Source organism: Schistocerca gregaria, chromosome 1 (genome assembly GCF_023897955.1).
Source record: "Schistocerca gregaria isolate iqSchGreg1 chromosome 1, iqSchGreg1.2, whole genome shotgun sequence".
In the NCBI taxonomy this organism is placed as follows: domain Eukaryota; kingdom Metazoa; phylum Arthropoda; class Insecta; order Orthoptera; family Acrididae; genus Schistocerca; species Schistocerca gregaria.
In genome coordinates this window covers 653279526-653292021 of record NC_064920.1, presented here as the reverse complement: position 1 = coordinate 653292021, position 12496 = coordinate 653279526, and the positions used below count along the sequence as shown (strand labels likewise).

Here is a 12496-nt window from a genome sequence, read left to right as displayed (position 1 = left end):
CCATCTAGCCTTAGCTTCTGGAATAGTAGTTGAACTTAAAGATCTGCTGCCTCAGCCGATTTGTACAAAGTAGAGTGTTTGTCAATAAATGTGTGTGTTCTTGTCACTAATTACTATCAGTGTATAGCGCTGGTCCACTAAAGTGTAATCTATCTGATTGGTAGTTCTCCCATTTGGGAAACACCAGGTTTCTTTATGAATTCTCTTGTGTTTGAAGTTAAGTCAAATTTATTTAAGGTTCTTCCTGATAGCTAAGTTGATCATCCTCTGACCATTCTCACTGGTCTTGTTGTACAAACTGCCTTCGTACAGTTAGTACGTACAGTAGTTCTTTTCCTCCTTTTCCATTAAAACCTCCAGGAGCTATCTTGATATTTCTAGTTGACGTGCTCTCAATTGTTTGTTCTAGTCGGTAATAAAGTGTGATGTCTGACACTGTTTCCAAGTACTATGTAGGATATTCTGTTGTCAACAGCTTTCAACTCTTTAATCAGATTTGCTACTTTGTTATGTATTACAAAACCAACTCTGAAGTTACATTTATCTACACATTCTCCATAAAATATTATATCTTATTTGGCAATACCCTCACCCAACCATACCGTCTCTTGTACTGCCACAAAGACCAGTTTATTTCCCATTTCTGGGACCATAGTCTGGACGATTCCTGATCTACACAGACTTTGACTACTCCAAGATCCAAAATTAAAATTTCCAATTCATAGGCCATTCATTTTTCCTTATCACTTTTCATCTTCCATTGTATCCAACTGTGCCCAAGGCAAGTTTGTGTCTCGTAACAAAGACCTTTTTATGGGGATGGGCTGTTAGCCCAATGCCCAACCCCCTCTTTCATTCAGGCTTGGGACCAGTAGTGGCTGTTGCAAGGCAACTGACATATTGTCAAAGCTATTTAATAAAAATATTGTCATCACAACTGTGCTGGTGAAAGATGATCTGCTACAGCAGTTGTGTGTTAAAGAAGAACAATTCTACAGTTCTGAGCAAAAATAATTGTGTGACAAGTTTAACTATGTATGCTTGCTAGACTCAAGTAAAATGAACTGTGATGAACATAGCGCATTTACACAGAACAGAGAAGGCCAATCTAGTTTCCCTTTAAGTAACTGTGCTGACAATTCCCTCTAAGAGGAGGATCCTATTGTCCTACATTACAACCATGTGACTTGTTACAATAAAGGACCATCGCAGTAGGGTCCAGGGATGTAGTTTAAATGTGCCTGAGACTTGTTTACTTGAAGAAATGACATGTTGTGAAATAAATGACCAATTACTGAAAAACTCTACTGGTACTACAGACCCAGTTAATGTTATGGTTATTGTAAAAATTGTAATATAAATAAATGTGATTCATGCAAAGTATTAAATTAACAAGAAGCACCCTTAATAATGATGCATTTAAAGGTTAAATATCTCATACACAAATGGATTTACTGTAAATATTCATATGTTGGTAATAACTAGACATCAGTGAAATAGTACCATATTTACCTCAGAATAAAATGAGCCTGAATATAAGATGACCCCTTTCTTCAAGAGGCACATTGAGAAAAAATTATTTTTAATGTATTCTGACAAATTAAAATTACAAACTTTTTATTAATGTAAGGAATCTGCCTCAAAATTAACATGACACCTATTCTAAATTCATGTTGTTTACTGACAATCTACATTTTGATAAACAAAGAGAAATTGTTGACATTAATTTTTATCTTAACTGCCATTCTTGTTTACTTATTGTTTTATCTGTTGCATTACTATTTTTAGTTGTCATAATGATCATGATCATCCTAACAGCACAGCTGCGAAACTTATGGGCATTATTTTCACTGTCACAAAACATTGTCTGTTTCTTCCAAGCATGTTGTGATTTCTGAGGTTGTGGTTACAGTGGGTCCTAAGACGCCCACCCCCTGTCCTCTCTCTCGAGCCAACTCAAATGCAAGTATTCCTTGTTAAGCCCTACCCTCCGGGATTGTTCAAACTAAATTCATGCAGAATCTAAATAGCCAAAGCTTCATCTGACAACGTACGACAACCAGAACAATGCAAAAATGTTGACCTCAGCAGCAATACTCTAACACTTTGAAGACTGGCAGCTTAGACACACTCTTGGTCCAGAGGACCGGCTATTTTTAGCATTTTTTGAAATGTCGCTGGCACATTTCTATTTAAGGTATCTTGAAACAGATAACATATTACGAAAGAACAGTCTTTAAGGTTTATTTTAAATGTTTATTTTAATTATATTGGTTGACGATAAAATTAATAACAAATACAAAATGTATGATTTCGGTTTCACAAGAAAGTGTGTTTTTTACTTGTGTGTAAATTCACAGGTAATTAGCTTCAGTAAGGAAGATTTTGAATCATTCTGGCATCCAGGGTGGTACATTGCAGTCTGGACATCACCAGTTAGTTTCTATCCTAGCTGCTTTACCACTAGATTTTTTCGTTTTCCGAGAGCAAACTTTACACACTGTAGTTGGATGCTCCTTCTCAGTGGCTGGAATTTTTTCTGCAAAGTGTTCTCCTAGGAGTCTGTTGCTCTGAGTTTCACTAGGTACATTGTCTAGTGCCAAATTTGTACAGCTCTTTCTTTGAGCAGGAGTCCCGGCATCCCAGTATAAGACAAATGCATTTGTTGCAGCCATTATAAGCATGTGGAAGAACAATTTCTTCCACCACTTCATCTGTTTCTTCCTAAACGCATATTAAGAAATCATCTGATCACTCCTATCAAACCTGTTTTGTAAATATTATAGTCAAGAAGGGTATCTGGTTTTGATTTTACTTTGATACTTTCCTTTGGATGAACGGAAGTGTCAGAGCTTGTCATTTTGTGCACAGTGGACAGGCACAGTACATCTCTTGTGTCTTTCCACTTCAAACAAAGCAGACGATTCCTCCTCATTGACACAGACTCGTATCTTTTCAGTTTTTTGGAACCAATTTCATTTGGTAGTTCTTTCCAATTAGGCATGCATGTACCTACTGCTTTTGTTTTACGTTGCCACAGAAAATCGAATACTGCTGGTGAACTATGAAATCTGTCCATGTGAACAGTGTGGCCTTTTCCCAGGTAATCTGCTAGAAACCTTTCAAATAGTGGTATTTAGGAGTTGTCTTGTGTTCCTTTCCCAGCATATACCTCCAATCTAAGAACATAACCAGTTTTGGAATCGCACACAATAAACATCTTGATTCCACACTTGTTCGGTTATTTTTTACGTAAACCCAAAATACCACTCTTTCACAAAAATCACACATGCCTTCGTGAATAGTGAGTTTTTCTGATGGGTAGAATGACTTTTGTCAATCTAATAAGAAATGATCCAGGATTGGCCTGATTTTATGCATGTGGTCATGCTGAGGTTGACTTTTCGGAACGCACGTTGCATTGTCATCCAAATGCATGTTTGATAATATTGTTTTGAATGTTTCTGGCCATAACAGAACAAGTGAAAGAGGTTGAAATAAAATTGTTGGTAGAACAGTAATCTGTCAGTTTTGGTTTTCCACAAGACACATGTGTACAAATATGCCAGAAAACAAATCCATTTCATGTAGCTTTACTCCCACCCACAAAGATCCGGGCAATCACAGAGGGTGGGATTACTGGTAGTTGGGAGCTCCAATGTTAAGTGCGTTATGGGGCCCCCTTAGAGACTTGGCGGACAAGAAGGGTAAGAAAACCAATGTGCACTCCATGTGCATACCGGGTGGAGTCATTCCAGATGTGGAAAGGGTCCTCCTGGATGCCACGAAGAGCACAGAGTGCAGCCAACTGCAGGTAGTTGCAATGATGTGTGTCACTTTGGATCAGAAGAGATTCTCTCTGGTTTCAAGTGGCTAATAAAAGTGGTAAGGGCTGCCACTCTTGCTTGCAAGATGAAAGCAGAGCTGACCATTTGCAGCATAGTCGACAGGACCGAATGTGGACCTCTGGTACAGAGCCGAGTGGAGGGTCTGAATCAAGAGTCTCGAACGGTTCTACGACCGCGTAGGCTGCAGATTCCTCGACTTGCACAAAAAGGTGTTTGGGTTTCGGGTTCCGCTCAATAGGTCAGGTGTCCATTACATGCAGGAGGCGGCTACATGGGTAGTAGGGGCTGTGTGGTGTGGACTGGGCAGTTTTTTGGGTAGAGGTTCTCGGGAAAACTCAAGAAGGGCTTCAGTCACAAAGGGTGCATGCTGAACACAGGAAGAACATAGATATAGGAACCATTGGTGTAACAGTTGTAAATTGCAGTAGCTGTGTTTGGAAAGTACCAGGGCTCTGAGCGCTAATAGAAAGCACTGATGTTCAAATCGTTATAGACACTGAAAGCTGGCTAAAGCCGGATGTATGTTCAGCCAAAATGTTTTGAAGAACCTAACAATGTTCCAAAAGGATAGGCTAAACATGGTTGGCGATGGCGTGTTTGTTGCTGTTAGAAGAAGTTCAACTTGTCTCAAAATTGAAGCAGACACTTCCTGCGAGTTAGTATGGACAGAGCTCATTGTTGGCAACCAGAATAAAATAATAATTGGATCCTTTTACCGAACTCCCAATTCAGATGATACAGTTGCTGAAAGGTTTAACGAAAACTTGAGTTTGATTTCAAACATGTACTCTAATTGTACAATAATAGTTGGTGGCGAGTTTAATTTACCCTCGATATGTTGCTGAAAAAACATGTATAATTCCGGACGTACACAAAAAATATCATCCGAAATTGTGCTAAATGCATTCTCTGAAAATTATTTCGAGCAGTTAGTTCATGAGCCGACACGAATAGTAAATGGTTGTGGAAACACACTTGACCTCTTAGCAACAAATAATTCCGATTTAATAACGAGCATCAAAACCAATTCAGGAATTAATGAACACAGGTTTGTAGTAGCGAGATTGAATATTTTAATCCCCAAATCCTTCAAAAATAAGCGAAAAAATACCTATTGAGAAAAGCAGATAAAAATTCACTTGACGCCTTCCTGAGAGACTATCTCCACACATTCCAAATCAATAATATAAATGTAGACCAGATGTGGCTTAAATTCAAAGAAATAGTATCAGCAGCAATTGAGAGATTTATATCAAATAAATTAACAAACGACAGAGCTGATCCTCCTTGGTACACAAAATGGGTTAGAACACTATCGCAGAAACAACGAAACAAACATGCCAAATTTAAACAGATGCAAAATCCCAAGATTGGCGATCTTTTACAGAAGCATGGACTTCAATGCAAGATGCTTATAACAGTTTCCACAACGAAACTTTGTCCCGAAACCGGGCAGAAAATCCAAAGAGATTCTGGTCGTATGTGAAGTATGTTAGCGGCAAGAAACAATCAATGCCTTCTTTGCACGATAGCAATGGAGATCTATCGAAGACAGTGCTGCCAAAGCAGAGTTACTAAACACAGCCTTCCGAAATGCCTTCACAAAAGAAGATGAAGTAAATATTCCAGATTTCGAATTGAGAACAGCTGCCAACATGAGTAATGTAGAAGTAAATATCCTCGGAGTAGTGAAGCAACTTAAATCACTTAATAAAAGCAAGTCTTCTGGTCCAGACTGTACACCAATTAGGTTCCTTTCGGAGTATGCAGATACATTAGCTACAAGCTTAACAATCATATACAACCGTTTGCTCCACGAAAGATCCGTACCCAAAGACTGGAAAGTTGCACAGGTTACACAGCTTGATAATAAATTCAACCGGGAAAAGCCCACCTCAGAACTGTTGAAGTGTCTTAACAAATCTCTAATTGCAATGCGAATTGTATCAGACATAGGGGATATAAACATGAAAAAGCTGGCATACTCTGCTTACTTTCATTCCGTAATGTCATATGGGATTATTTATTGGGGCAATTCATCAAGCCAAGCAAAAGTTTTCCAGGCACAAAAACGTGCAGTAACAGTTATATGTGGTGTGAACTCAAGAAGAATCATGCAGAAGCCTATTTAGGGAACTAGGGATACTAACTACTGCTTCCCAATATATTTATCATTAAAAGTATATCACTTTTTCAAACTAACAGCTCAATTCATGGAATCAGTACTACACATAAGAATAATCTTCACAAGGATTTGAAGTCACTTAGTCTTGTACAAAAAGGTGTGCATTATTCAGAAGCACACATTTTCAATAACTTGCCAGCAGCCATAAAAAGCTTAACAACCATCTAAATTCAGTTTAAGAGAAGCCTAAAGGATTTATTGGTGGCCAACTCCTCCTACTCCACTGATGAATTTCTCGGTAGAATCAAATGATTTGTAAGAAACTTCCACATGGGAAAAATATATTAAAAACAAAGATTCCAAGACTTACCAAGCAGGAAAGCGCCGGCAGACAGGCACAATGAACAAAACACACACACAGAATTACTAGCTTTCGCAACCGATGGTTGCTTCTTCAGGAAAGAGAGGGAAAGACGAAAGGATGTGGGTTTTAAGGGAGACGGTAAGGAGTCATTCCAATCCCGGGAGCGGAAAGACTTCCCTTAGGGGGAAAAAAAGGACAGGTGTACACTCGCGCGCGCGCGCACACACACACACACACACACACACACACACACACACACACACACACACACACACACACACACACACACACATATATATCCATCCGCACATGCACAGACACAAGCAGACATATTTAAAGGCCTCTCTTTCCTGAAGAAGCAACCATCGGTTGCGAAAGCTAGTAATTCTGTGTGTGTGTTTTGTTCATTGTGCCTGTCTGCCGGCGCTTTCCTGCTTGGTAAGTCTTGGAATCTTTGTTTTTAATATATCAGTCGAGGCGGAAGTACAGCAGCAAAGTAGTTGTTGAAAGACAGGTGAGGTATGAGCGGCGGTAACTTGAAATTAGCGGAGATTGAGGCCTGGTGGATAACGAGAAGAGAGGATATATTGAAGGGCAAGTTCCCATCTCCGGAGTTCGGATAGGTTGGTGTTGGTGGGAAGTATCCAGATAACCCGGACGGTGTAACACTGTGCCAAGATGTGCTGGCCGTGCACCAAGGCATGTTTAGCCACAGGGTGATCCTCATTACCAACAAACACTGTCTGCCTGTGTCCATTCATGCAAATGGACGGTTTGTTGCTGGTCATTCCCACATAGAAAGCGTCACAGTGTAGGCAGCTCAGTTGGTAAATCACGTGGGTGCTTTCACACGTGACTCTGCCTTTGATCGTGTACACCTTCCGGGTTACAGGACTGGAGTAGGTGGTGGTGGGAGGGTGCATGGGACAGGTTTTACACCGGGGGAGGTTACCAGGGTATGAGCCAGAGGGTAGGGAAGGTGGTTTGGGGATTTCATAGGGATGAACTAAGATGTTACAAAGGTTAGGTGGGTGGCGGAAAGACACTCTTGGTGGAGTGGGGATGATTTCATGAAGGATGGATCTCATTTCAGGGTAGGATTGGAGGAAGTCTTATCCCTGCTGGAGAGCCACATTCAGAGTCTGATCCAGTCCCGGAAAGTATCCTGTCACAAGTGGGGCACTTTTGTGGTTCTTCTGGGTTTGAGGGGATGAGGAAGTGGCTCTGGTTGTTTGCTTCTGTACCAGGTCGGGAGGGTAGTTGCGAGATGCGAAAGCTGTTTTCAGGTTGTTGGTGTAATACCCTCCCGACCTGGTACAGAAGCAAATAACCAGAGCCACTTCCTCATCCCCTCAAGCCCAGAACCTCCAACAGAAGAACCACAAAAGTGGTTCCTCCGCTAATTTCAAGTTGCCGCCACTCATACCTCACCTGACAGCTCTGCCTGAACTCTTTGCCTTTACAAGTGTGTGTGTGTGTGTGTGTGTGTGTGTGTGTGTGTGTGTGTGTGTGTGTGTGTGTGTGTGTGCGCGAGTGTACACCTGTCCTTTTTTCCCCCTAAGGTAAGTCTTTCCGCTCCTGGGATTGGAATGACTCCTTACCCTCTCCCTTAAAGCCCACATCCTTTTGTCTTTCCCTCTCCTTCCTGAAGGAGCAACCTTTGGTTGCGAAAGCTAGAATTTTGTGTATATGTTTGTGTTTGTTTGTGTGTCTATCACCTGCCAGCGCTTTTGTTTGGTAAGTCACATCATCTTTGTTTTTAGATATATTTTCCCACGTGGAATGTTTCACTCTGTTATATATATATATACTTCTGCACCATTTCAGTGCAGTAATGTGTTCATTGTAGATAAATATTGTAGTAGTTGTATTACACATTTATTACCTCATAAATAAACAAACTTTTTTTATTTTAAATTCAGTGCATTACTATTCGTAAAATGATTCTTTCACATAGTGTTCATAAAAAAATGATGTTCTACACCCTACAGGACCTTATCACTACGGATCAATTGGAATGAAAGTAAACGTAATCTAATCTCTAAAACCAATATTCAAGAAAGGTAGAAGGAGTAATCTACTAAACTACAGGCCCATATCATTAACGTCGATATGCAGCAGGATTTTGGAACATGTGTGTTCAAACAATAAGAATTACCTCTAAGAAAACGGTCTATTGACACACAATCAACCTGAGTTTAGAAAACATTGTTCCTGTGAAACGCAACTAGCTCTTTATTCACATGAAGTGTTGAGTGCTACTGACAAGGGATTTCAGATCAATTCCATATTTCTGGATTTCCGGTAGGCTTATGACACTATACCACACAAGCAGCTCTTAGTGAAATTGCGTGCTTATGGAATATCGTCTCAGTTATGTGATTGGATTTGTGATTTCCTGTCAGAGTGGTCACAGTTCATAGTAACTGACGGAAAATATGAGCAGCTGTCTTCGCCTGTTTGCAGATGACGCTGTCATTTGTCGACTATTAGATCAGAAGATCAAATCAAACTGCAAAATGATTTGGAAAAGATATCTTAATGGTGCAAAAAGTGGCAGTTGACCCTAAATAATGAAAAGTGTGAGGTCATCCATATGACTGTTAAAAGGAACTCGTTACACTTAGGTTACACAATAAATCAGTCTAATCTAAAAGCCATAAATTCAACTAAATACCTGGGTATTACAATTACGAGCAACTTAAATTGCAAGAAACACATAGAAAGTAATGTGGGGAAGGCTAACCAAACACTGCACTTTATTGGCAGGACACTTAGGAAATTTAACAGACCTACTAAGGTGACTGCCTACACTACGCTTGTCCATCCTCTTTTAGAATACTGCTGCGTGGTGTGGGAGCCGTACCATATAGGACTGACGGAGTACATCGAAAAAGTTCAAAGAAGGTCAGCATGTTTTGTATTATCGTGAAATATGGGAGATAGTGTCACGGAAATGATATAGGATTTGGGCTGGACATCATTAAAAGAAAGGCGTTTTCCGTTGTGACGGAATCTTCTCACGAAATTTCAATTACCAACTTTCTCCTCCGAATGTGAAAATATTTTGTTGACACCAACCTACATAGGGAAGAACGATCACCACAATAAAATAAGGGAAATCAGAAAGAGCTCCTACGAAAAGATATAGGTGTTCATTCTTTCCGCGCACTATACGAGATTGAAATAATAGAGAATTGTGAAGGTGGTTCAATGAACCCTCAGCCAAGCACTTAAATGTGATTTGCGGAGTATCCATATAGATGTAGATGTAGAATTACAAAAGCTGTGCAGCTTTACCCTGGTAGCTGCTTTGAGTTTGTCATAAACAGACTTGTCCTATCTGTTTGTTTCATTATGGAATCGCGGAAAAAGATCGAGAAGTGGAATTCTCATGAACAGCTTTTCTCTACAAATTGTGGCACAGTAGGCTGATTGTCAGCAAATTTCCAGCCTAATTCAGCATAAGTGTTTTTTTTTTTCCTGTGAAATTCGTTGCCTCTTTGTTGAAGTTACAGACAGCTGTGTTGCATAGGATGTACTTTGTTCAGTAAACACCGGCTGCACAGATGCAGGCTCATCAGATTGCTCTGCAAGATAGATGAGACAAACAGAAATAAATTTTAAGCTAACTGAAGCAACTCGAGCAATATAAGTCATAATAATAATATTGAGGGAAAACTGCACTAGACAGTGCATGCATATGCAGAAAGTTTATGTCGGAATGACTGGACGATCAGTTAACACCAGGATCAAAGAGCATAAGTGACATTGCAGGTTGGGGCAGGTGGAGAAATCGGCCGTAGCAGAGCACGCACTGAATGAGACCGACCACGTAATAAAATTCGCCGACACGGAAGTTCTCGCTGTAGAGAAGCACTATCACACGCGCTTGTTCAGAGAAGCTGTAGAAATACAAAAACATGCAAACAGTTTGAACAAGAAAGAGGAAAGCCTTAAGGTAAACGGATCCTGGCTCCCCGTACTGCAGCGAACGACCGTCGCAGGTAGCAAGAGGAGAACTGCACCGGAAATAACAGCGGAGGAGCCCTCTGATGTTGGTGCGCCAGGTACATATAGCCTGCGGCCGCGAACTCTGCTCCAATTCACCACCGGCAATGGAGGGTGAAGCTTTGACAATGCCAACCACTCGTGCTGGCGAAACGTCAGAAAAATCATTAGATGAACGTTGGCCGAAGAACCCGAGACAGAAGTCAATAGGCAGTTTGTTGTTGTATTATCATGTTTGGACAGCCAGATGCAACTGAACAATGTTTAAGAAATATTTCCTACAAAACAATTTTACAATACTTCATTCAAAAATAAGATTGTGCAAGTAACAAAATAAAATAAAAAATTATAGGATATCATTCAGCCTGCACTGGCAGTACAAAACTTTTTGCTTTTAGAAAAATATGACAGTGCATGAAAGAGAAACTTTCGGTTACTTTATTGTGGGCAGCTGTGCACAACACGGCAAAATCATATAAAGACTCAGACTTCAGTATGCACAAACACTATGAAATTGTTTCATATACAAAACAAAGTACAGCTAACAAGTTCAAGGCTATGGGGTTTTGCACCCAAAAAATATAGCAACAATTTTGAAAGAAAGAATAACTGCAGATATAAGAATCTTAAAACGCATAATGTGTAGTGTTCATCCTTTGTATACGCATTGAGCTCCAAAACCTTACAATATATTTGACATGTGGTTCTGTATCAAAATGCACAACCATTCTGAAGCATTTCTCCAGCTACGTATTACCAATATTATTTTCTCTCTTGTCAATTAGCCCATAAAAATGGCATTTGATAAAACAATGACATACCTGTCCCTTCATTTTGTTCCTCCAACTTGCTCCTCCTTTTATTTGTTTTTCTTTTACCTGATTTCCCGTCAGGAGATTCTTCAACCAAGATACAGGGTATATCTGTAAAATGAAAAGAAAAAATATTAAGACTGAATAATACTGTTATATTACACACAAAGAGAATACTGCAGCTTTCACGATATCTTTAACTCTGTAAACCACAATGTAACAGTTAATAGAAAAACTGCAAGATGAAGTAAATGGGTGTTCAACTACAAGGCCAATCTGAACAGAATAATATTTTGCTGTGCATGGTCTTATTGGAATGAACATAAGGTCAAACTAATTAATGGAAAATCTCATATAAAGATGTGAAACAATTACTAACAAAGAGATAGAGGGGCTGGCCAGTACTTACCTCAGCTCAGTACAGCCGATAGAAACACAAAAAACAACCGAAAATTTAAGCTCCTAGCTTTCGGAATAAATGTTCCTTCATCAGGGAGGAGAGAGGGGAAAGAAAGGGAAGAAGGGAAAGTGGATTTAGTTACTCACAACCCAGGTTATGAAGCAACAGGGAAAGGAAAACAGGGAAGGTAGCAAGGATGGAGGCATGGTTGTCAGAGGGAAGCCAAAGATATTCTACTGCAGGTACTGTGCCAGCTTCAAACCAAAGAGGATGCATACAGAAGTAAAGAGGTGTATAGTATAAAGATGTAGGATGGAAAGATGCATGAATGGCTAAAGAGGAAAGGGAACGAGGAGAAGACTGTAAAGTAAATTGGAGTGAGGTTGTTTAACGTAGGTTTAGTCCAGGGGGATGGCGGGATGAAAGGATGTGCTGGAGTGCAAGTTCCCATCTCCGCAGTTCAGAGGGACTGGTGTTGGGTGGGAGAAGCCAAATGGCACATACAGTGTAGCAGGTTCCTAGGTCCCTAGAATTATGCTGGAGGGCATGCTCCGCTACTGGGTATTGGACATCTCCTAGGCGGACAGTTCGTCTGTGTCCGTTCATGCACTCAGCCAGTTTAGTTGTTGTCATACCGATGTAAAAGGCTGTGCAGTGCAGGCATGTCAGCTGATAAATGACATGTGTAGTCTCACACGTGGCCCTGCCTTGAATTGTGTATGTTTTCCTAGTAGCGGGGCTGGAGTAGGTGGTTGTGGGGGGATGCATGGGGCAGGTTTTGCAGCGGGGTCGGTTACAGGTGTAGGAACCGCTGGGTAGAGAAGGTAGTCTGGGAATATTGCAGGGTTTAACAAGGATGTTACGGAGGTTAGGGGGACGACGAAAGGCAACTCTGGGTGGTGTGGGGAGAATTTTGTCAAGGGATGATCTCATTTC

At 40.4% G+C, this 12496-nt stretch overlaps 1 protein-coding gene across 1 annotated transcript in view; it reads right to left on the bottom strand.

The window, feature by feature from the left end:
- Nucleotides 1–12496, bottom strand: part of LOC126361189 (uncharacterized) — a 156788-nt gene that overhangs the window by 40469 nt on the left and 103823 nt on the right. The window contains exon 13 of the mRNA XM_050007770.1: nt 11170–11271. Coding sequence (XP_049863727.1) covers nt 11170–11271 — 102 coding nt within the window. The remainder of the gene's footprint in view (nt 1–11169; nt 11272–12496) is intronic.